A 24,972-nucleotide genomic window follows, 5' to 3' on the forward strand; every position below is an offset into this window, starting at 1 on the left:
CGTAAATCTATCCAAACTGTGTCTGCGCTATACGGGTTTCCATCGTTGTACTAAAAATATTGGACATTTACAAGACTAGAACACACTTTTGTACTATATTATCGCAAATATTCCGTGGATAAAAGCTTTTGTGCGAAAATCGACGCCCAATAGTATACGGATAAAGCCATCTTCAACAAACGGTGTTTAGAAAAAAAAAATATAAGAAGAAACAACTTGGCTTTAGAAAACAGGCCATAGTAATAACAAGTTATTCAATTTTCCTATAAAATACATACATCTAAAAATGAGCAGCTGGTTGGTTATTGTGTGCTCCTCCATCAAGAGGAACAATGATACCATTTACATAATTGGACTGTTTGGAACACAAGAAGATTAACAAAGATTGAATGTCTTCCTTCTCACCCAATCTTCCTCTTGGGTTGGTTGAAGTCAAAGCTTCACCAGCAGCTTCGATCAAACCATTGGCCATTTTCGATGGGAAAAAACCTGGGGCAATTGAATTAACATTGATATGTCTTGGGGCAAATTGAACAGACAAGTTTCTTCCCAAATGAGATACTGCAGCCTTGGAAGACAAATAACCGTATACACCGACCATATCGTTAGTCGAATAACTAATGACAGAGGACATAAGGATCAATCTAGAAGGATCTTCTTTGGTACCAGCTTTTTCCAATAAAGGAGTAAATAACTTGATGGTGTGGTAGACGGCAACAACATTCAAGTTGAGGACTTTTTTGACTGCTGAAACTGGATGGTCTTCTAACGGAGCACCCCAACTAGCACCAGCGTTGGCGACCAAAATGTCAACTTTGTCGACTTGTTTGGCTATTTCGGCGTAGAATTTTTCACATTCTTCTTCAACAGCAATATCTGCAGGATATGAAATAATTTTACAATTCTTGTTGTTGTCTTTGGCAAGTTTTTCCAAATACTTTTGAGCTTCTTCACAAGCTTTTGCTTTTCTTGATGTAATGACCACAGTGGAGGCACCGTTCAATAACAAAGCCTCAGCACAGTATAAACCCAAACCACGAGTACCACCAGTTACAACAGCAATTTTCCCATTAACATTGAAGTCGACCATTTTGATAATATATAATTAGAGCTTGAATGTAGTAGTAGAATTAAAAAAAAGAATGAAAATAAAAGATAAAATTAAAGAGAAAAAAAAAGAACAATGTTGAAACAACATGAAATTGATAACTTATTTATGCATTTATCTTTTTAATTTTTCGCTTTCCCATATCTAGGTTTGTTGATTAGTATGGGGTAAATACATTTCCTCTATTTTTTTTCCGTTGCTAGAATATCTCCACTTTTCATTGTTCTGTGGTGACCGAGGCTGATGATAATTCTGGATAAACACTATTTTTTTTTTGTTCTTATTCAATTATCACTTCCCTAGCTCAAAGTGGTAGGTTTTGAGAGAGCTATCAAAGACGTGCTGATGCTTTGATAACCCCAAATTCCTTATTATATCATCAACAAAAGCTTATGTATTCAATTTGGCAAACAATATTCAATGAACGATTCTTAAGTCTCGTTGAAACCGGAAAAACTGTGAAATCCGCAAATACTATAGATAACTGTGTATTATGCACACTAAACATATATCTCTATGTAGCAATGCTCTCTGTATACAAAGTCGGCATTCAGCTAGCTCAAATCATACAATCCAAATCATGACACCTTTACTTTATGTGCCGGCTGTTGTAGTGACACGCCTTTTGTTGGATTTGCGATTTGGATGTTGGTGGCTTAGATCAGTGGTGAAATATAACTCATGCTCTTCTAGTAGAAACAGACAGCTTTCAAAAAACAATGAAAAATCAAAATCTATTAAGAATCTACCCACAGCTGCAATAATCCTGAGCGCTGTAATGGATATAAATGCAATAGCGGATATAAGAAAGTTCGTAAACCCTGTTATTATTTGATTATTAATTAACATTTTTATTAACCCAAAAATACTTTTCATGATGCAAATAAAATGATTACGTAGTAGATTTGAAATCTGCTTTGTCTTGTTGAGATCTTCTTGATCTTCCAGTTCTTTGTTGTCGTCTTCAGATGCAAATGGAAATGGTGTATTTCTCGGTAGTTTCAATATAGGTTTTACAGGAAAGTCTGCCTCCGGAACCAGGGAATTCATGATAGTTTCATCTATAATTGTGGCAGGTGGTTCTACCCAACGGATATTTTTGGCATTCATATTCATGTTTAATCAAACTATTTTGAAATGAGCATTTCTAAACATAAATGAATTTAATAGCAAGTGTAAAGACAAATAAATCAAATTAAATATAGAGAATGTGTTGTTCTTAAATATCATATCATTTTGTGAAGGTCTTAGAAAGTTCTTACATTGTAATTCATCTGACAAGACCACAAAGCATTGTGCAAAATAAATGCCTTGCTGTTTTTTTCTCAGCATCGTGGGCTTGAGTTAATGTACATCAACGTTTGCTTTGCTTTTTTTTTGTTTTACCTTTTTTATTTTCGGATTTGTTACAAATCTGAAATTCTTTACGATTATAGTTGTTATTTTACTAAGCGATTGTTATTTTTAACCTTTTTTTGAATCAAGCAATGATCCGAACATCTATATAGTTTGTTCGTTCCGACTGAAAGAAATCTAACAATAGGAACGATCAAATATTCTTTTTTCATTATCATACACCGATTAGGTTTTGTGTAACATGTGCTCTCATAAACAACTCCGAAACCTAGAAAAATATTGCTGGTTCTGCATATTATTTATATGCACCACAAGGATGATTGGCTACCTCCTATTCTTGGAAAAGGAGTTATAATTCAATACAGTCTTCGGTTACATCATACCTCTAGAAAGTACATATTATAAGGTTACTGCCAAATGGATCCTTAAATATGAATGAAAAGAATTTCAGAGTGAAGTGTTGAAATAACAGAATACAGAAGAGATTATTGTGGTTGTTTACGTGAAAAAGTTTTAGGGTTCTTGTGCCTCGAAGGCTTAGATTTTATTGGCTGAGCAAGACGCCTTTGCAGATCAAAACTTACGGGGCTATACCTCCTATTATTGTTGCTACAAGTTGACGATTTTATCAGTCATAAGGAGAGACGATGCACTTCAATTTAGCACAACAATAACAATAATCTACACAAATAAGTTCAAAACAATAATCTACACAAATAAGTTCAAAACAATAATGTATATTTCCTATACGTCTCAACCACTGAACCATCATTGTAATCAGTTCGTCTACTCTACCAAACGAAATACTAGTTGCAATCCGGGCACCAACGGGTTAGCCATGGAAAACCCGTTTTGTCCTAAATGTTTTATATCTTTCCCAATGATTACTTGGGCCTTTTTGGGATGATCGCCTATATGCCACACTTCAATCAATTGATCATTGACAACAAATAAATAGTTGTTTTCAAAATAAACATGGTGTGCCTTGAAATGGATAATAAAGTCTCGTGAAGGTTTCCCATGTTTGTTTATAAATATGGCGTATTCTTTGTAAACCAATAGGAATTCTTTATTATTGTTCAATTTGTACATCCCCATTGGCTTATATTTGGCATTAATTAACATTCTAATGGTTTCCACCAGGGATGTAGGCTTACTTTTCCTTGTTGCATAAGGATCAGCCTTCTTTTTTTCAGTTTCAACAGGAGGTGGTAATTCAGGGACTGAACTAGGGATCAATTTATCCAACGTCAAAATCTCAAATCCTTTATCAGTATGAACAGCAAAGGATGAATTAAATATCGATATCCCAAAGCATTCAGCTTCTATATAAAATCTGGCATGGTCCTTGAACCTACTAAAGATGCCTCCGTTATCTATTTGTGGAATCATAACCTTGAAATGAATACTACCATTTGTCTTCTTCTTGGCATAAAATAACATTTTAACATTCTTGTGACGACCCATCTCAAAAAACAATACAGTATCCTTTGACAAAGGAATACATGTCAAGTTCAGTTTCGTTTCGTTGTAGACATTCAAAATCTGATGTATAGGATAGTAACCCAATTGCTTCTCAGTCAATACCACCACAATACCAATTTCCGAATCCACTTGCATTTGAACGTAATTATCACCACCTATGATCTTCTTCCATCTACCTTTAGACTCGCACATATACAACCCAGCTTCAAGAGCAACAAGGTTGTACTTGGATCCCTTATATTCAAACCAGCACATACATTGCAATTTGCTAAAAACAATACGATTGCGAGACAACCTTGGGTTGTACAAATCACTCCAGAGATTCAATTTCTTAGTTTTTTCCACGGAGTCTTGGCAAATATCATAAATAGGATCATAACGAGCAAGTAATTGAAGCTTGGTAACACGATGACTATTCTCGTAACCAAATACAGTATTTGACACCAGGACAACTCTATAAGGGTTAGAATGAGCCAAACGCTTGCACAAGGTAGACTTTGCCGCAATAAAATAGTTTACCCAATCTCTAATTTCTCTTTCTGTACCACATGAAAAAGTATAAGCTCTCTTTGTTCTACCAGCATACCTCAACTTTAACTGAAATGCATCACTGTCGTCATTTTCAGCATCAGCTGTGCCCAGTTGAGTTGTACCTAAAGAATTTTGGTTAGAAAGCAATGTACTCGTCGAAACTACTTTTTCCTCCACAATCAAATACTCAACAGGAATTGGATCCTCCAAAATCTTATAAGCCAACCCCCCACGTCTATTTCTTGCGCGATCCGTAATTAGAACATAGTTATCAAGTAGTATAATATGATTGATATTTGCTGTTTGAAGCTTTGACAAAACACTTTTTCTCGTCAAGTCACCACGACAAACAAATTTTCGATTTGGCGAGTTCAAGTTCAAATTGATCTGTGTCACTCCACTTTTCCATAATAACTGGTCCTTGATCACAGATATTGCATAATTATTATCGGCCAGTTTTTTGGAATCATTTATTCTTACCCCCAATTTCCTGATATCGTTAGCTGCTTTAAGCATCGATATGTGCTCGGGATCATTAACGTCAAACTTCTTGTAGATATCCTCCAACTGCAATGGCAACTGCATATACCTTGAATTAAAAGTACTTATAAACAAAATCCCGACATTCACTTTCAAATCCCTCACCCTGGGCAAAGTACTAATACGGTTGTCAATAAACGCCTTTATTGTTTCGATCCCTAGAAGTTCTTCAATCATTGGCATGCAGCTCATGTACTTAATTAAATGTGGCTTGACTTCAAATGCCCAATCACTATAAGTTTGCCCTATACCGACCAAATTCTTAATGAATTTCCCCTCTGCAATTAAAATTTTCAATAAAGGTTCAAATAAAACTGTCCGATGGATATCAACTATTTGTTTTCCCGCACTTATAACATCTTGTTCGAATTTTGCTAATTTCTCACTATTCTGACCAAAGTAGCTCTTTGCAGCTTTGATAAACTCAGGCGCGACAACTTCCACAAAGCAATCAGCTCTTTGAATGAATGTTTGTTCGTATCTCATCAAATCAAATATGAGAGACTGCTGCTTACTAGTAGCATGATTCAAAGTTTTAAGATCTTCCACAGTCAAATGCCAATGACTGGTCCAGTCATGCTCTAGTACAATATCCTTGATGTTTGTATTTCGCATTTTCCGCTCCAAATTCATCGACTTACTCAAGGTGCAGCATGTCGAATAACACGTCATGTTAGACTGTTCCACCTCTTTAGTATGTTGAAAATTTGAATAGCATTCTGTAAGTAATGGCAAAACTCCATTCAAATACACATTTTCATTCATAACAATTAAAGTTTTATCACTTCCCTGTGCTTCAACATCTTCTACTACCTCGATTGCACCAGTCAGAACAAAAGTTTCAAACGCTGCCGCCGCATTGTTCGATACCACGTCCAATGGCACGTCACGTCGATGGAAAGCTAATAAACCACCTAATGCCTTTTTCAACTCTGTTTTAGAGATGGTCAGGTTGTTCAACCATATTCTTAACTTCAAGCACCACTTGAAAAGTTCTGAAAGTGACCAAATCTTTGAGCAAATTTCAAAATGCTGTGACTGCAAAAAAGCTGAGCTAAATGGCAAATCAGGTAGTTCTAGTGGCAACGAGGGTAGCTCTTGTTGCTGTTTCAGTGCAAGCACCTCAGGTAAATATGATGGTGATTTAGGTAAAGGCTTGACACTTGGCAATTCAGGCAACATTGAATAATCAAAGTATTCAGTAGCTGGTGATTCGGTCGGCAACTGGTACCCATCATCCCAGAACAAGTTTTCTGGTGTGTGTGTTGCGTTGGAGTTAACAGAATTCCATCTTGAGCTTGGTCCATGTTGAACAGCAAATTCGTTATATCCTTCCGAAAAGTCTTCTATAAACTCGCTTTCGGCGTAAGTGAAGCCCAGTGAAACAGTTTTTGTCCTATCAATTGTTCTTCTTGTTGGAGATGGAGATCTACTATATGACAGATCCAGTGCATAATCTATTGCTTGGGTATTAGGTGGAGGGAAGTTTTGAGAATTCTTGGTTGCTAATTGTCGAAGACTCGGTCTCGGAGGGGACTCCAAAAAAGGCGGAGCAGACATTGGAAACTGTCCTTGAATACCCACCAGATTAGCACCTGATTGAATCAGATTAGTTTGAGAATGCGATTGCCACAGAGTATTAACACTTTGGGCCAGCTGTAGCAGACTTCGTTTGGAAGTCAAATCAGGAACATCATCAATTCGAGGCGAAACACCATTCCCATATTTATCGACACTTTGCATCTGGGATGGAGAATCATCTTCAAAAGTGTAATCATAATCTGATTCATAATAGTTGTCAATTGAATCTTCAAAGTTTTGTGTAGGATAAGGAGCTGTAGTAGTAGTAGGTTTAGCCTGAATAGGCAGCAAATCCTCTATTGGATACGGTATACTATCTAAAGGTGCAGATTGGGAGGTTGTAGACATTTGTTGATATCCTCTTGGTCTTGACTTGTAGTCGGTACTATTTATTGAAGCATGCCGAACGTATTCTATAGGTTGTGAGATAATACTATCGTCCTCATACTCCCAAATTTGCTTTGGACCTTTCGGCTTTGGCGAGCCACCCATTGATATGAAAGACTCGTCAAAGGGGAACTCCAGGCTCATTGAAACATTATAATTAGTTTGATCCACAGGTGCCGATGCTGCTTCAGGAAATGACCCCACCTGCAGGGTATATTCTGGTCGTTGGACTGGTATGGGAGGGGGTGGTGCACTTGGAGGCAGCTGGATATAATTAGGTGGTGAAGATTGAACAAATGTATTTACTTGAATAGGTGGTGATTTGGACAATGAAACTTGGAAGTCTGAATATTGTTCAGGATTAGATGTTAGGTTTTGATAAATACTAAAAGGAGTCGAGTCATCTATTGGTGGGGGTTTTCGTCTTAATGATTTTTTATTTGGCTGATGAGACATTGGCTTTTATGATTTCTCTTAGGGGATTGATAATACAGTATTGATACAATAGTTATGATAGCAAATATTAAAATAATAACAAATACGAAGAAAACGAGACTGTAAAACCCTCAAATGCACAAAATTTATTCTTCAAATTAGGAGGGAAAATGTTGAAAATTAGCAAATTCAATACAGTAATATTCTTCAATTGAACTGTCACTAGTAAGTACGAATGGTCTTAGTTTCTTTCTGTTAGAATATCAAAAAAAAAAAAAAACAAAAACAAAAAGAATATTGCAATTGTAGGTACAACAATAGAATTGGGAGTTCGGTAGTTTTTTGTTGTTCTTATAAGTTGTCGTGTACCTTGCCACATTCAAGCTTACATAAGTTACCAATATGTTGCTGAATGTTCATCGGTTTTTATTTTGTTTTCGGCTAATTCATGACCTCTGGATCGCAAAACAAAAACGGATCATACTATATGTAGTTGGTATACGCATGATGCAACAATCAAGTTCTTACTGAGCCTGCAGGTCCAACCAGCAAACTTACAAGTATAAGGCTGATTTGTAGATCATCTATTTTTTATTTTTTTGGCTGTGGCATATTTATCAATTTGATCACGTGAATTACAACTGGTTCATAGCCTCCAATACAGTAGTGGTTGTTAGGTGATAAAAAGTCTGTTTGGTATTATAATTTAAAGTACCAGTTTTAAAAGACAAGAAAAATATTGAAATGAGTACGGTAATTGCTATATAAAAGCTAGGAAGTGACCATTAACTAATACATTCTAAGTTAAGGTTAAGAGCTTTGAAATCTGATTTACAATTATTTAACAATGATGGTCGCGCAATCGCGTCGAATTTAAGTTACACCAAGAAGTTAAGACGTGAAGTAACCAAAAAAAAAAACAAATGAAAGAAAAAGAAAGTCCACTCATCAACCAGCAAGTCCTTACTGATAAAACCCGCATCAATAATGTCTAATTATTCAACAGAAGTAGCCAAGCTAATTTCAGAAGGGTCCAGGGCTTATTCATCGAAGGATTTTGATCTTGCATCTGAAAAGTATGGAGAGGCATGCGAAGAGTATTCCAAAAGTCATCAAGGTAATGAAGATGCAGATTTATTATTTTTATATGGTAAAGCAGTCTTTCAAAGTGGTGTGAGTAAATCAGAAGTGTTTGGTGGAAAGCCTGCTGAACCAGAGGTAGAAACTGAAAACAGTGAATCAAAACAGGAAGAGAGTAAACCAGAAACTGATAAAACAGATGATACTTTCCAATTCTATGCAGACGGAGATGGGGAGGAAGAAGATGGTGAGGAAAACGAAGAACCAAATGAAGATGAAAATAACGACGAGGATGCGAATAAAAGTGATTTTGAGGTTGCTTGGGAATTATTGGATTTGGCTAGAGCCTTGTTTGAAGAGAAACTCGAGTCTTTGGATAAGGGGGACTTGAAACCACCATATTTGACACAAGACACAGACGAAAGTAGTAATGATTATATAGTGGTGTTGAAAAAATTATCAGAAACTTACGATATCCTAGGAGAAGTGTCATTGGAGGCAGAAAACTTTAATCAAGCTGCTGATGATTTGAGAAAATGTTTAGAGTTGAGACTAGAACTATTTTCAGATACGTCATCTTTAATATCTGAATCACATTACAAATTGGCATTGGCATTAGAATTCCAATCTGACGATTCCAATCTGAGAAAGAACGCTGCTGAACAAATGAAATTGGCAATTGAGTCTGTTGAAAGAAGGAACAAAAATGAAAATGATGACTCTAAAAGAAAGGAAAACCAAGAGATTATTGATGAGATGAAGGAAAAGTATCAAGATTTATTGAAAGATCCTTCAGAAGAAATCAAAATGCAGCAATTGGATATAATCAAGGGGATCTTGGGTGAGGAGGCATCAGGCAGTGAACAAAGTGCAGGTGCCGCTATCGTTAACAATCTTCAAACCATGGTGAAGAAGAAACAAAACAAGGAAGAAACCAAAACTGTGGTCAATGATTTATCAGGTATGGTTAGGAAAAGAAAAAAGCAGGATGCTAATGATGACAAGACTAAAAAGCTCAAATCAGAATAGATAGTAAGCAGTTGCTTTTGTAGGAAGTATAGGTCCGAATGTATATATTAAATGACAATGCATATATGACTATGAATCACCATCACAAAATAGCACAAAAACTTAATTTAACCAGCGTGGTCATGGAATCGTCTTTATGTCTAAATATCAATTTTATGATCTACTAATTTTCCAATCCAAAGGCAAGATAAAGAATGTGGCAAAATTTGCCAGAATAAATAATATAACAGACCTATCTATTGGGCTTTTCAAATAAATTTAAAATAAAATATTAACTTGAGTTCACCACAACACGATTTTTTGTTGGCGACTACTACTACTCTTCAACGAACGTCATTCCGTTTGACCCCAGGATAATTGACATGCACAAAATTTTCTCTTTTTGATTGTTGGATGGAAAAGTTACCAGACTTGCCTAATTGAGTAGTTTTGTCGGTATTATATTTTTCTAATTTATTTTCTTAGTTATGCCTCGGAGTTTTGTGCTCTATTTCGATGTCGGCCCCGTCGAACAAAAGAAAAAAAAGGATTGAAAGGATTGAGTTGTTCACATGATATTTCCCCAATAAACTCTGGACACACTTTAACAGTCAGCTTTTCTACTCAATCCTATACTTATTCTACAGGTGAAGAGTCACTTCTATATATATATAAATCAATATAGGCTTGCAAAACTAGAATAATAAATTGTATTTCTTTTTTAATTTGAATCAAAATAGATGTAATGTGATGAAAAGAAAAACAATTCCATCTATCCGAGGATACTGGATTTTTAAGTCCTGCATGAAACTCAGGATCAGTGGAAGATTGCGAGTGAAAAATAAAAAAAAGAAAAAAAAATCTGGGGAAAAGAGTAAAGTATTATCTTGACAAATAGTTTCACATTGTCCGATTACAATATTTGGCCCAAACAAAAAAAATGAGTCGTTACTCCAAGTGGTCAATGACTTTGCTATAAATATTGCCAAGTTTCTCCTTTTTCAAATTTCATTCTTTTTTAATACCCTTTTTCTTTTTCTTTTTTCCTTCTTTCCTCTATACTTATACCTTTTATTCTAATATAAATTAAAGAATAAACATTAATAATATCTACCATGCCTTACACTCCTATTGACATTCAAAAAGAAGAAGCTGACTTCCAAAAAGAAGTTGCTGAAATCAAAAAATGGTGGTCTGAACCAAGATGGAGAAAGACCAAGAGAATCTATTCTGCTGAAGACATTGCTAAGAAGAGAGGAACCTTGAAAATCAACCATCCATCATCTCAACAAGCCGACAAATTGTTCAAGTTGTTGGAAAAACACGATGCTGACAAGACTGTTTCTTTCACCTTTGGTGCTTTAGACCCAATCCACGTTGCTCAAATGGCCAAGTACTTGGACTCCATTTACGTTTCCGGATGGCAATGTTCTTCTACTGCTTCCACTTCTAACGAACCATCTCCAGATTTGGCTGATTATCCTATGGATACCGTCCCAAACAAGGTTGAACACTTGTGGTTTGCTCAATTGTTCCACGACAGAAAACAAAGAGAAGAAAGATTGACTTTGTCTAAAGAAGAAAGAGCCAAGACCCCATACATTGACTTCTTGAGACCAATCATTGCTGATGCTGACACTGGTCATGGTGGTATTACTGCTATTATCAAATTAACCAAGATGTTCATTGAAAGAGGTGCTGCTGGTATCCATATTGAAGATCAAGCTCCAGGTACCAAGAAATGTGGTCATATGGCTGGTAAAGTGTTAGTCCCAGTCCAAGAACACATTAACAGATTGGTTGCCATCAGAGCCTCTGCTGATATTTTTGGATCCAACTTGTTGGCCGTTGCCAGAACAGACTCTGAAGCTGCCACCTTGATCACCTCCACCATTGATCACAGAGACCACTACTTTATCATTGGTGCCACTAACCCAGAAGCCGGAGATTTAGCTGCTTTGATGGCTGAAGCTGAATCTAAAGGCATCTACGGTAACGAATTAGCTGCCATTGAGTCTGAATGGACCAAGAAAGCTGGCTTGAAATTGTTCCACGAAGCTGTTATTGATGAAATCAAGAATGGTAACTACTCTAACAAAGATGCTTTGATCAAGAAATTCACTGACAAGGTTAACCCATTGTCTCACACTTCTCACAAAGAAGCTAAGAAATTGGCCAAGGAATTGACTGGTAAAGATATTTACTTCAACTGGGATGTTGCCAGAGCCAGAGAAGGTTACTACAGATACCAAGGTGGTACTCAATGTGCCGTCATGAGAGGTAGAGCTTTTGCTCCTTACGCTGATTTGATTTGGATGGAATCCGCTTTGCCAGATTATGCCCAAGCTAAAGAATTTGCCGACGGTGTTAAAGCTGCTGTCCCAGATCAATGGTTAGCTTACAATTTGTCTCCATCTTTCAACTGGAACAAGGCCATGCCAGCTGACGAACAAGAAACTTACATCAAGAGATTGGGTAAATTAGGTTACGTGTGGCAATTCATCACCTTGGCTGGTTTGCACACCACAGCATTGGCTGTTGATGACTTCTCTAACCAATACTCTCAAATTGGTATGAAAGCTTACGGTCAAACTGTCCAACAACCAGAAATCGAAAAAGGTGTGGAAGTTGTCAAACATCAAAAATGGTCTGGTGCTACCTATATTGATGGTTTGTTGAAGATGGTCAGTGGTGGTGTTACCTCCACTGCTGCTATGGGTCAAGGTGTCACTGAAGATCAATTCAAAGAATCCAAAGCCAAGGCTTAATTTTGAGGGATAGAAGTGTAAATTAGTAAAGAAACAGAACTTATAATATAAACAAAAAACAAAAGACGGTATTCATTTGAGATGATCTGTCTAGTAATGTCTAAAGTCTATTTAAATATGTATATTGAGTTTATAAGCAAATAGTAATTATTCAACATTATTTATATTTTGAAAACTGTTTTTGTAGTACAATTTGTAAGTAAAATTATAAGAAAGTTATTCTGTTGGCAATTATTCGTCAAAGAGATCAGTATGCTATTTGAATTTTAAACGTTCTATATGCTTCAAACTTTTTGTTCGTTAAAAGCGTTGAACCCATCGCACATTAAACTGCTAAAAAAAAATTCGGGAACAATTTGAGCCTTTAAATTGTTAGTATTCATTTTTCATACGTTCTTAACAGTTTATTTATTATATTGCCGTCGTTTTTTCAAATGTTATGGGATTTATTAATCCAGGAAAATCTTTGAGGAAGAGAAAGCTGAGGAGCAACACTCCCTTACCTGCTAAAATACCAAAAGTATCTCCATTCTTATCCCAACCACAACTGCAATATGCTCCAGCCATTTCACTAATTACATTACCAGTGGAGATTATTCACAAAATATTTGTTTACGTTGGACCAAGTGAAAACTATCTCCCCTTAGTTAACAAACACATGTATTCCATTCTTCGATTCAATGGTGATATACAAGCGGAAAGTATCTGTAATTATCCCCTCCTCAAGTCCATGGTGAACAGTTACTTCTATTTTGACCTAAACATAAGAATAAACCACCAATGTCTCCAAATGAAATTAAAGTATTACAATAGCAAACTTGAGAGCATCCAGCAACAATATCCAGAATATACGAGAAGTTCACACTACAATCGGATACGTGGAAATTTGACTATTGTGGAATCTACATTACAACTGTTTAATCAAAATCGTTATGCGTTGTTGGTTGATATTTTGAATTTCAAATTTGTATCAAGTCAGGTACTTTATAGACTAAGGAAAGAAAGAGAAACAATGGATCAAGGATTACCTATAAGATCAATGGCTGAGATTATATTATTGCAAAAACTGAGGTTGAAATTTTTGCGATTAAAATTCAATGAAATGGGTGTCAACTTGAAAAGATTGTTGAGTGAGATAGATAGTGGACTGATCGAGACATCTGTGAATTTTGATGTTGAAAGTATTCAACGGTCTTTACTTGATGAGCCTGAAGATGATTTGAACCCTCCTTTCCAATATTTTGAAGATGAAAATTTGCCAACAGAAGGTTTTCTGTCATGTACTAGTGACAAATATATTAAAGAGTCCGAAGGTTTCCTTCACTTCAACGAGGGATTTGAAACAATTGAAGACGAAGCACCTGGTAGATCCAAGATACCTGAGCTTTTCTTTATAAAGTCTATGTATTCGAGGCGTCACTATGATACTTTGAACTATTTAAAAAGTTTTTATAAATTTGGAACAATTGATGGACCTAAAGCAATTGTTGGTTTATTGAATGTATTGGAATCTCCTCACAAGTATCAAGTTTTGAATTGGTCCCAACTTGGAAGTTTGGTTGATTATGTGTGCGCTTGTAATAACCCACAATATAAATTCACTGAAGCGATTGTTTCCCTGTTTAGATTATATGCCCATTATAAGAGCAAGGACCACCCTTTACCTTTTGACATTAAAGTGAATATTGCAGATGCAATCAATATGATATTACAGATGATAGAGACTTTAGTAGAACATTTTTTTGCCCACGATCATAACAATGAGGAACGACGACAATTATGGATCGAGGCAATGCAACTTAAAGATATTTGCTTGACAGATTTGTTAGGCAAATATGACGACAATCCTGATTACGATATACTACATAGATTTGGTTAATTTATAGAACTATTTTTTTTTTCACTTTCTTAAATCTATTTTGTTTTCAAAAATAATTTTATTCCTCTTATTCCTCTTATTCAATTTATCATTTTGTAAACATACATTCTAAATATACAAAGTTTTCTAAACTAGTATTGCTGATCAATTATGGGCTGATGTGGATGTTGTTGTTGTTGTTGTTGTTGTTGTTGTTGTTGTTGTTGCTGGTAAGGGTCACTTAAATGTTGTGGTACTGCATTTGGCATTGTTATCTCATGAAACCAGGGATGTTGCAATGCCTGTCTAGCAGTTATTCTTGACTCTGGTCTCATTTGCAATAAGCTTTGCAATAAATTCAAACCCATAGAGTCAAGATTAGGGACAATTAATCGTAAATCCTGTGGAACAAATATTTGCCAATTGTTTTTGTAATTAGTGTACTGACTTATTCCTGGCCAAGTTCTTTCATTTGGAGTACCCATCAACCTGAAAATTTTGATCAACTGATCTTCATTTGCAGTACCAGGGAATAAAGGTTTTCCAGTGCACATCTCTGCAAAGATACATCCAGCAGACCAAATATCAATAGATGTCGTATAAGCTCTGGATCCTAACAAGACGTCCGGAGCTCTATACCACAAAGTAACAACCTCATTCGAAAAAGTGTTAAATGGAATACCAAAAGCACGAGCTAACCCAAAATCGCCCAATTTCAATTCTCCTTTGTTGTTAATCAACAAATTCTGTGGTTTCAAATCACGATGTAAAACTCGATTGTCATGACAGAACATTATTCCTTTCAACAATTGAAACATAAAAGACTTGACAACTTTCAAGTCTAATGCACTTTGTTGTCCATGAACTTCCATATATTTCTTCAAATCTTTATCCATATATTCAAATACTAATGTCAACTTATTCTCAGTGTGGATCACATCATACAAAGTTACAATATTCTCATGGTCCAATTCTTTCATTAATGAAATTTCTCTAATAGCAGTAGATGGTGTACCTTCTTCTGAATCTAGACTAATTTCTTTTAATGCCACCAAAGCACCTGTGGCCCTATTTCTTCCCTTGTACACGGTGGCATAAGTACCTTCACCCAATTTTTCAAGTTGCTGAAATCTATAGTAAAAAATAATTAGTTAGTAGACAGATTCAAAGCAGATAAATCGAAATATTGGAAAAAAAAATTTCAACATACTGAGAAGACGAGCCGGTCATTATTGTTCAAAAAGTTATATTAATGAAAAGTTGAGGATGAAGCTCAGTTCTGGATAAAAGCTCGTGGTTTATCGATAATTTAGATTGTCTGTCCTTCTCTGGCGTTAGCGTGCGGGAACTTACAAAAAGAAATAGAAAAAATACAGATCAAATATTTTTGTACAATACACGACATAGTTTCTAACTGTCCTAACAACCATTACCCATACGTCACACAAGCAGACATGAATGTTATTCAACTACTCACAAAGGCTAATCTTTCTATTATTTATCCAGTCTACATGCTATATATGACTTTTAAAATAAACACCACTTTTAATGCATTTTTGGTTCGCTCTTCATTAAATTAATCGAGTTCTCAACCCAGCCATCTGCCCCACCTTCTAATGCAATTATATCCAATAGACGTATTCTTTTAATATGCTCTGGTTCATTAGTTAGCACGGGTATTTTTTTGCAGCTCATAATAGCAGCATTTCGGGTACTTGGAATACGTAACATTTCCTTCTGTACTAGCCAGCCATTCATGAGTGCTATATCTTCGACATGGTCCACCAACGCTTTGTATGTGGAAGGCGGTGTTTTATATGCCATATTCTTTCTTGGTGGGTACCGCTTTCTGACTCCATTTATGCCAAAAGAGCAGCACGGTATCACAATAAACGGGTACCCTAGCAAGGGAACCCAGCAGGATAACTCATCCGAATGATTGCCAATAATAAAAGTATTTTTAGGGAACTCTGCTGTAGTGGATATTTGCTGTTTTTGAATTGAAGCGGCAACATCTGATGGCATTGGCTGTTGGTCAAGTAAAATTTGGGGGACGATAATTTGCTCCAAAAGACAATTCTGTACTTCAGACGGATATAATGCCCAAGATTTTCTTGCTCTTGCATCAATTCCCTTTCCTTTGTATCCTTCCAGTATCAATATATGAACTAACAAACCATTCCCACAACCCAAATCACGAAATTCAAACTTTTCCGGCTCAAAACTATTTAGTTTCCAATATTCTATTATGAATGCAGCAATGGCGATATCTTCAAATACATGCTTCCTTGGATCAGTAGACTCGCCCCAATTGTTCATGAAATAATCCAGGTATTTCTTTTTCAATGTGATATATTGGTTTTGGAAATTGGTTTGGGGTACCACTAGATCATGATTTACTCTTTTTTCATAACCTGCCTTCCTACCCTGAGAATGTTTAGTGGCCGTGCTCAATAATCTTAATGCTATTCTGATTGGTCTGTCCTGTTCTGTCATGGATTTTAATAAAGTAAACTCCTTACCGTTGGGTGTTTCAAAACCAAAAGGCAAGTAATGGACAGAAACCTTAAAATCATTGTAGAGTATCCCAATTCCATAAACTGGTGGCAAATAGTATGGTGTTTCTTCCACAGAATCTATGTGAGGGATGTAAACCACCAAGCTATTCTTTTTGTTGTCAGTCAACATAAGACATGTCTGATTTATTATGTAATCTTTAAAGGGGTTTCGTGGAATTACTCTTCTGACAATTTCATGCCTTTTGGTAAACTGAATGTCTGGTACATCTGGTATCTGCCTCACTTTGATATCTTTCAAATCTCTCAACAACAACTTTGAATCATCATCAGTTTGAAACTCCGGGATTTCGTTTGCGATTTTACTGGTGAATGTTGTATCACCTTCATCTGGATCAAACACATTTTCTCGCAAAATATCTGCTCTCATAATAACGGTTGAGTTAATATTGGGCTGATGGATGATATTCAACATGGCTGCTTCAAAATGTTGTACGTTAAATCCAACTGGGCTTTCATATATAGGAACCCAACATGGCCCTAGCTTTGAGACATTCGCCGTTAGAAAATTTTTATCTGAATGCTCCATATTGGAAAGTGAAACGAATGTGATATATAGATACGTTTATATGTATCTGAGTTGATAGCTTGGTGTACAGTTTTTCAGAGTTGGTTATTAATGTGGTTCAAGAGAAAAGTTTTTCTCTATTGAGATTAGTTAAGCCAAGTCACGTGAAAACATAGGCGATGATTTATAAAGAACCCTCAATCCAAAGAAAGAAAGGATGACTCTTGAATCAGAATTAATACTTGGGCGTATGTACAGTTTCGTCATTATTAATATCATCTAGTTCCCTTCTTTTTTGGCTGTAGAAATAAAAAAAAAAAATCCACATAAAAGTGAAATCTAAATCATCCACAAAACATTAAACTATTTATTAATACTTTTTTATTACTGTTTTAATAGCCTAGTTGTTGAATATAACTATTTACTACTTGAATGTCAGCTTGATTAGAATTTGGTATTTTTTGTAGTAAACTTTTCAAAATATCAATGTCTTTATTTCTGAATGCCTCTAATGCAGCAGATTCATAATCATCATTTTTGATAAACATGGATATTTTTTCTTCGTATTTGTACTTGTTTGAGTTTTTAATATATGTAGAAATATGGCTTTGTGGGGCATTTTTCTGCAAACCTAATTCAGCAAATGGCTCAAACCCAATGGGTGAATTACCAGAAGTCTGGTCACTTGAACCAAAAGCAAACTCATACAATTGGTCAAATTCACGTCGATCCATTAATGTGTTCAATACAAGATACCAAAACTTCTCTACTGATAGTTGGAAGTTTGCAACTATTTTCTTGGCGGGTTTAATTTGATTCATAGCAATCATCCGCTTTAATATTGCCATCAAAGTCTTTTCCTGGTAAAAATCTGTTAAATAGGTCTCACTAAGCTTCTTTTGCAATTCCAAAACTTGAATTTCGCGCTGCAATGCTTTGGAAATACGTTGGTTTGTCGACCTGTTGATAGCTTTAGTCAAAACAGACTTGTACAGTTCGTAGTAGTTGTCCTTATGAAGTTCAGGGTCCCGTTTAAATTGCTGTATCTTAAATATATTCAATTCGTTTACCCTATCTTCGTGTTTGAGATATGTCTCAAGCAAGCGTGGTGATACATTTTTCGCTATTGATTCTTCCCAAGCATGGCCAACAACTTCTCCTGTGACTTGCATGTATTCTGATTTAACATCAATGTCCAACTTCTGGATAGTTTGTTTGGTTGAGTTTTCTTTTTTCAAAACACTTTCAGTTTGACTTAATATTTTGAAAAATTGTGACGTAGTCAAGTTGTCTTGTAAATATAACAAGATCAAAGTAGACAAATCATAGTTTCCGTTTTGAAAAGATTTGATCAATGCAAGTTCAGTTTCGTCAAAATTTAGAAGTTTACCAATTTTCTTTATGACTGATGGCTCTAAGTCAAGCAAAAATTTACACAACTCTTCTCTTCCTTCTTCATGTGCAGTTTCTGAAATTTGCTCTGTGGAAATATAATTGACCCTGGTTTTTGTCGACGAAATAAGCTTCTCACTTACTAATTTGAACAAATCTATATCCGACATGTCCAACTCCTTTCTAATTTTATAACAACACCAATGAATATATACTAAAGGTTTGGCGTTCCCCAAATTCAATTTATCAATGATATCTAAACTTAAATCATGATGGTTCCTTCGCAAAAGCATTTTGATCACTTCTTCCCACCCACCAATTTTCTCAATCTGCTGATAAGTCAAAAATAATCCTAATTCTGGTGAGCGAATTAGATTCAAAACTTTAATGATATCTACTACTGATACGAATTTGTCAGAATCGAAATAATCATCATAGTATACCTTTCCAAATGATACCGCCTTTAAAGCTCTTCTCTGCCAATCTGGCGAAAACTCGTCTAAAGCCACTTGAAGACAATCTTCCATGGCCTTTAATAACGTATTGTCTGCTCTCAATAAAGATATATTGCTATCAGCTTTAGAGGCATTTGCAGAAAATTTGTCAATGCAGTCAGCCAAAATACTGCTAGGTGCAGTTGATCCAACTTGGTACATTTCAACGCTAGTTTCAGGCACTCTGCTTAAAAACTGGACTTTATTAGTAGTGACGATTTTTAACCCATCAATGCTAGTTTGTAAAATAGGAATTGTGAAAAGCAAGTCATCAAATTTTTTATAGTCTGTGTTCTTATTGTCTTTTCTAACCATTAAATTATCTAAATCAAATTCGTCATCATCTTCTATATCATAAAAAAATGAAATTGATTGTTGGCCAGGTCCAATTAATTTTATTTCATCTTTAAAGGATAAGACTATTGCGTCATTGCCACACCATTCCACTTGATATGGGTCGCTACTTTCATTTGAAGTGTCATAATCCAATAATATTTGGTCAAATTTGTTGCTTATGACAAATATTTTCTTTAATTGTTGGTTGAATAATGAAATAAGTTGACCACTAGGTGATATCGCAATGGAGCTAAATGGTCCATCAGTCAATTCTTGGTCTAATATTTCATAGCTAGCTAAATCAAAATCGACGTCAATGGAAAGTATACTTTTGCGATACCCCAATTGAATAGTAACCGCTTTTTTAGTGCCCGTCTTCGCTTGAATGCTGAAACATTCAAAGTCTGAGGCAGAATAGCTTGCTAAAGAAATAGCATAATTTGTAAAAGAGTCCAAATCACTCACTATAATCTTGCTTTCGAGCCGTACAACTAAAAATTGATTCCACGTCTTAACCTCAATTATCTTAATTATTTCTTCTGTTTGGTTGTTTTCTAAATTGGTAATTATTCGAGTATTGTCAGGGTTTGCGTCAATTTTATCACCAGTGTTATGTCTTTGGCTTATGTTATCCATAGTGACTAAATCCTCGACAAAGTTATACTCATTGAAACTACCTATCAAATCGTAATAATGTCTGTATCTGCCGTTATTCAAAACAATTATCAAGTCTTCGTCGCTTGTAAAATGAAAGCTCTGGATATAATCATTGTGGGTACTATTATAAACTACTGACCATAGTTTGTGGCCACTGTTGGAATATATTTCAATTAGATTTGGATGTGGTGCACTTTTTGAAGCAATAGCTATCAAAGTTGTATTAGGTGATAGTGATACTAAGTAGTTGGAATATAAGTTGTCAATGGACCAATCCATTTCATCGTAACATGTTCTGATGTTATAATATACATTTTGTAGCTTCAGCCAATTAAAACTTGGATTAGATGGCATTGATTATTTGGTTGGCTTCGGTATACTGATTGTAAGGAAATAACGGTAGTGTGAATATGTTTTAGGTATACTGCATTCATTGTGTCCCATTCACTTTATTTTTTTTTGGTGTAAATTTTTGGTGTGAGTTTGCTCGATAGGGCAAAACACGATTTTTGTCATTTTCAAACTCCTCGAGTGAATTCTAATAACGTGTTTTCTACAAGTTGAATACAATCGTTCGATACACAGTTTTGTATAATACAAATGTCACTTTTGAATACAGAATTTGTTACATTAGTTTCCTCGGATAACTTCAAGTTTGTGATTTCAAAAGACGTGGCATCGATTTCATCGGTGTTACGTAATTCACAAGGTTTCGAAGAAGGTAAAACAGGCAAAATTAAACTAGATATGGATGGTGATATATTGGAATGTATTGTGGAGTATTTGTACTATCATTATAAATATAAGGATTCAGTGACAGAAGGTAAGGACATTCCTGAATTTAATATCCCGACACATTTGGCCCTTGAACTATTGGTGAAAGCTGATTATTTAGATATATGAGAAAAAGCAAGTGCAAAACAATTTATTATAATAAATAGATTCATATAAGCTAGTTAGAGTGTTTTGATTTACGAGAGACATCTGATGAGACAAGTCTTTGGAAAGGATAAAACAGAGATGAGTATACAGTCTCAAAAGATCTAGGTAACTACGGATATTACATTTGCTCTTGCTTCGGACTTTCATAGTACTTCGAATATATATATAGTTATATCGTAATATCAAAAACAATTAGCAGGGAATTTCCATACTTTGTAGTTAGGATGGGCTAACTATACTCAATAATAAGTCTAACCCCTCGCTCAGAAATGTGGATCGAAAGTTTGCTCCAGACTTGCACGTTCAAAACTACGTAACTTAGAAAAGGGAGAGGAGGAAAAAAGTATATGGGTACGTTATCTCCTGCATTTGTCATAACAACCATATCTAGCACCTAGTAGTTGTTATATTCAAAAAGCATATCAGCGATACTCAATTCCTTCAAACTGCTTAATTTTCTTTTCCTGTTACTTTGATTTGTTTTGTCAAGAAATATATATGTATACATGACTACAACTAGCACAGCATTATTAGATACCTTATCAACCGAGGTAACAAACCTTAACCAATCAGGAACTGATAGCTTGAATGATTTGCTACAGGATTCCAATGAATTTTTAGCCGAACTAAGACTAATAGAATTAGATTTAATTGAGGAAGTGAATAGTCAGGAAAATGAACTCACACCCCATAAACCAGTGGACCCAGTTGACAAGTTACTGAAGCTTTCGGATAAATGGTATAAGTCGTCTATTTCCAGATTAAAGTCCTACAATTCTGCAAATAACAAATTCAGCAAAAACATTTTGAATAATCCCAAGTTTAGTATTGAGTTGGATGATGCTTATACTTATCCATTGTTATTGAATAATTATCCACGTAATAATTTGGACGGTCACCAACAAAAACATGGATCGACGAGGAGTAAAGACATCAATATAGAAGCACCGGAAGAAGGTCACCCATTACTTCCAAAATCAAGCCAGTTGGAACAAATCAAAAATGAAAATAGAGAAGAGCTTATCAAGGCAATTGTTCTTCATTTATTGAAAACTGGTCAATGTGATATTGTTCCAGAAGTGTTGAAAGAATTACCTGCAAATACATCAAATGTTATTGATCAAGATCTATTTAAGAAGTTTGAGGTTTTGAATCAAATAGTTGATAATATAATAGCCAGACATGATTTATCATTGGCACTTCAATGGTTTCAAGAAAAGTATAATGAAAGAGTAGCCATTAACGCTAAAAACTCAATTTTGCCACCAAATACAAGTGCGGATACATTTGGATCTATAAATCTATCTTGGGATCAGACTGACTCCTTTCATGATATTGAATTTAAATTTCACATGCTACAATTTACAATTTTGTTAAACGGAGAGAACTCTTCATTCACGCTTGATAATGCACTAAAAGCTTATTTGTATTCAAAAGATAACTTTTCCAAATTCTTTAAAGATTACATCCATGAGATATCGCCGTTGATGACATTATTGTTATTCAGAACAGATAAAGATACAGATACTTTTGATGATTTCTCGAAAAAGCATATGGTTACTACTGTTAAAAGTTTCATTACAAAAATGAAACAGGGGTTCTATATGGAGAATGAACGTAAACAAAGAAGTATGGGCCATGGGGGTGAAGCTAAGTTTGTGTATGAGTTGTTAGCAAACTTTGAAAATATTCACGAAAGTAGTAGCTTGTTCACTAACCTTGCGAACGAATTTATTGCAGAATATTGCAAGGATTTGAAATTATCTAACGATTCGTCATTGTTTCAAAGTGTTTTAGCTGGACACATATACTTGCCAAGCTTTTATAAATATAATCAAATACAATTGAAATTGAAAAAGTTGAAACTGGCTTCTGGAGGTAAACTAAATGAAGATAGTTCTGGTGCATCGAATTCGACAAATGGAACTCCTAATAGCCAGGTTGAGAATTTTGTGGCAACATATCACTTTGAATTACCGTTTCAATTGCCAGATTCCAACAGGTTTTTATTCAAGTACCATCCTATTTTCATTTGTCCTGTTTCGAGAGAGCAGTTGATACCTATCACAGAGAATGGTTACACAACACAGGCTGTAGTGTTAAACTATTGTCAACATTTGGTTTTGAGAGATAGCATTTGGCATTTATCGAAAAAGGGAATAGATATCTTCAAGTGTCATTACTGTTATAAGAAACATAAGTATAGTGATGTCACAGATGCATATTTTATCGACTTATAAAGGTTTAGGGGGTGTTTATAGGTTCTATTGCAATTTGTTCATGATTTCTTTTTGTACTTTACTCTTTGACTAGTTTTGCTTGTTATGACTAGTAATGTTAATTTCTATTTAATAATATGTTTTATGATACAGATATAGATACACATGCTGATAAATTCCAGAAGTGTAGGCCAGAAGTTCTTGTAGGAGACCTAAAGACTCATCCATTGATTTTGTTATAAAAATTCCCATTTCTGATTTCCCCAATTGAAGCACCTTCTTCACCTGTTAGCCAATTGGGGACTTCTTCTGGATTTAATATTATTTCTTCTGGTTCTGTTGATTTCACAGAGAGTTCATGCAAACCTCCAAACACATCTGACCCTGTTATTTTAAACTTAATGTTAGTTCTTCCATCATCACCGATACTTTTTTCAGTTCTAGTAGCTGTAGTTTTTTCTTTAAGAATAAATTCGGCGTATTGAATTGGAGCAATAGAATCAAACTCTGTATCGTTGGTTTGTCCTTCTCTTTCAGTTTGGTCAAGGTTAGAGTCCTGTTCTGGTTGTTGTTGTTGCTGGTGGTGATTTGGTTCCTCATTGCTGGATTGTTTATTACCTGTAAGTGACCCTTTAAAGCGTAGATTTGCAATTTTCTTCAATCGTTGAAGCTTTAGATTATCCACATCTTCTGTTTCATTAGTCTCCTCGTCAATCTCTGCTTCGCTTTTAAATACTTGATGATCCTCAATTGCTCCAAGTGGTAACATGTCCACAGTACCATCAGCATAGGGAGTCCAAATACCTAAACTATTTCCAGATCGATTGCATCCTTTCAAAATATGCATTGATTGAATGGATTTCACAGGGAATTGGTTCTCTGGAGTTATTAATTTAAGCAAGTTATTTTTACTCTGTGGTAAACTCCGTTCAAATGCTTCCATAACAATTCCGTGTACCATAGCATCATTGTTAATTGAATGCACAACATGAGGCGAATTGACAAAAATCCCAAAAAAATATGCCTTGTGAGATATAATATGTGGTTTTTCGGTAATATCCATTCCATTTAAATCAAACACTTGGATCCTAATCAAGATTATCGGTAGTTTTGGATGTTTGCATATATAAATGTATGACAAGTACAATGATGACAAATTTTTCACCAAATTATTTAAAAACTCTCTAGGGTTGATTGAGATCGGCACTATCTTGTCATGCATATCCTTTACAGTTGAATAAATCCATGATTGAGCACTATTTGATTTGTCCACAATAAGTTGGCAGTCGATTTGAGATATTTGTAGTAGATTCAATCCTTGGGTCCAGTATTCAAAGATTATCTTGTCGATGAGTTTACGTTTCGGAGTACGATTAATTAATTTTCTAAACTCACTCACTTCCTTGGTAATTTTTTTGTTGAAACCATGCTGAGTGTACTTTGAAGGTGGTTTTGGTTGTGTGTTCTTGAGCTTGGTCCATAAGATGATAAATTGAAGTATAGAGTTTTTGGATAGCCTATCCAAAATATTATATAAAACTTTATGTCCAAGGTACGGCACATATGTGTTTGGTAATATATTCTTATATGATGGTGTTTGCTGTTCTAACTTTGACATTGCATTAATGAAACCAATTCTTAATATAAAACTTGTTAATAATATAATATCGTGTTTGCGTTTGTTTACTTTTTTTTTTGTTTATTTTTTTTT

At 35.1% G+C, this 24,972-nt stretch overlaps 12 protein-coding genes across 12 annotated transcripts; 5 read left to right on the plus strand and 7 right to left on the minus strand. All coding sequences in view use genetic code 12, as the record gives it.

The window, feature by feature from the left end:
- Positions 1–280: 280 nt before the first annotated feature.
- On the minus strand, positions 281–1,090 carry CAALFM_C104460CA (uncharacterized protein; the record flags this gene model as incomplete). The annotated part of the gene is made up of 1 exon (XM_707133.1): positions 281–1,090. The coding sequence occupies one exon, from the start codon at positions 1,088–1,090 to the stop codon at positions 281–283; it is 810 nt and encodes a 269-aa protein (XP_712226.1).
- A 612-nt stretch (positions 1,091–1,702) lies between these two features.
- On the minus strand, positions 1,703–2,224 carry CAALFM_C104470CA (uncharacterized protein; the record flags this gene model as incomplete). The annotated part of the gene is made up of 1 exon (XM_707135.2): positions 1,703–2,224. One exon carries the CDS (start codon positions 2,222–2,224, stop codon positions 1,703–1,705), a length of 522 nt encoding a protein of 173 aa, XP_712228.1.
- A 1,026-nt stretch (positions 2,225–3,250) lies between these two features.
- TUS1 (Rho family guanine nucleotide exchange factor) lies at positions 3,251–7,444 on the minus strand (the record flags this gene model as incomplete). Its single annotated transcript, XM_707137.2, has 1 exon — positions 3,251–7,444. One exon carries the CDS (start codon positions 7,442–7,444, stop codon positions 3,251–3,253), a length of 4,194 nt encoding a protein of 1,397 aa, XP_712230.2.
- Positions 7,445–8,410: 966 nt separating this feature from the next.
- On the plus strand, positions 8,411–9,532 carry CAALFM_C104490WA (uncharacterized protein; the record flags this gene model as incomplete). The annotated part of the gene is made up of 1 exon (XM_707138.2): positions 8,411–9,532. The coding sequence occupies one exon, from the start codon at positions 8,411–8,413 to the stop codon at positions 9,530–9,532; it is 1,122 nt and encodes a 373-aa protein (XP_712231.2).
- A 1,094-nt stretch (positions 9,533–10,626) lies between these two features.
- On the plus strand, positions 10,627–12,279 carry ICL1 (isocitrate lyase 1; the record flags this gene model as incomplete). Its single annotated transcript, XM_707139.1, has 1 exon — positions 10,627–12,279. The coding sequence occupies one exon, from the start codon at positions 10,627–10,629 to the stop codon at positions 12,277–12,279; it is 1,653 nt and encodes a 550-aa protein (XP_712232.1).
- Positions 12,280–12,718: 439 nt separating this feature from the next.
- On the plus strand, positions 12,719–14,158 carry CAALFM_C104510WA (uncharacterized protein; the record flags this gene model as incomplete). Its single annotated transcript, XM_707140.1, has 1 exon — positions 12,719–14,158. The coding sequence occupies one exon, from the start codon at positions 12,719–12,721 to the stop codon at positions 14,156–14,158; it is 1,440 nt and encodes a 479-aa protein (XP_712233.1).
- A 131-nt stretch (positions 14,159–14,289) lies between these two features.
- Positions 14,290–15,367, minus strand: PHO85 (cyclin-dependent serine/threonine-protein kinase; the record flags this gene model as incomplete). The annotated part of the gene is made up of 2 exons (XM_019475098.1): positions 14,290–15,268; positions 15,348–15,367. The coding sequence occupies 2 exons, from the start codon at positions 15,365–15,367 to the stop codon at positions 14,290–14,292; spliced, it is 999 nt and encodes a 332-aa protein (XP_019330643.1).
- A 315-nt stretch (positions 15,368–15,682) lies between these two features.
- On the minus strand, positions 15,683–17,242 carry CAALFM_C104530CA (tRNA (uracil) methyltransferase; the record flags this gene model as incomplete). Its single annotated transcript, XM_707142.2, has 1 exon — positions 15,683–17,242. The coding sequence occupies one exon, from the start codon at positions 17,240–17,242 to the stop codon at positions 15,683–15,685; it is 1,560 nt and encodes a 519-aa protein (XP_712235.2).
- A 371-nt stretch (positions 17,243–17,613) lies between these two features.
- On the minus strand, positions 17,614–20,454 carry VPS16 (tethering complex subunit; the record flags this gene model as incomplete). The annotated part of the gene is made up of 1 exon (XM_707143.2): positions 17,614–20,454. One exon carries the CDS (start codon positions 20,452–20,454, stop codon positions 17,614–17,616), a length of 2,841 nt encoding a protein of 946 aa, XP_712236.2.
- Positions 20,455–20,700: 246 nt separating this feature from the next.
- On the plus strand, positions 20,701–21,003 carry ELC1 (elongin C; the record flags this gene model as incomplete). Its single annotated transcript, XM_707144.1, has 1 exon — positions 20,701–21,003. The coding sequence occupies one exon, from the start codon at positions 20,701–20,703 to the stop codon at positions 21,001–21,003; it is 303 nt and encodes a 100-aa protein (XP_712237.1).
- Positions 21,004–21,548: 545 nt separating this feature from the next.
- On the plus strand, positions 21,549–23,282 carry CAALFM_C104560WA (ubiquitin-protein ligase; the record flags this gene model as incomplete). Its single annotated transcript, XM_707145.2, has 1 exon — positions 21,549–23,282. The coding sequence occupies one exon, from the start codon at positions 21,549–21,551 to the stop codon at positions 23,280–23,282; it is 1,734 nt and encodes a 577-aa protein (XP_712238.1).
- Positions 23,283–23,481: 199 nt separating this feature from the next.
- On the minus strand, positions 23,482–24,879 carry CHL4 (Chl4p; the record flags this gene model as incomplete). Its single annotated transcript, XM_707146.2, has 1 exon — positions 23,482–24,879. The coding sequence occupies one exon, from the start codon at positions 24,877–24,879 to the stop codon at positions 23,482–23,484; it is 1,398 nt and encodes a 465-aa protein (XP_712239.2).
- Positions 24,880–24,972: the final 93 nt, after the last annotated feature.

This window comes from Candida albicans, chromosome 1, assembly GCF_000182965.3.
Source record: "Candida albicans SC5314 chromosome 1, complete sequence".
NCBI lineage: Eukaryota > Fungi > Ascomycota > Pichiomycetes > Serinales > Debaryomycetaceae > Candida > Candida albicans.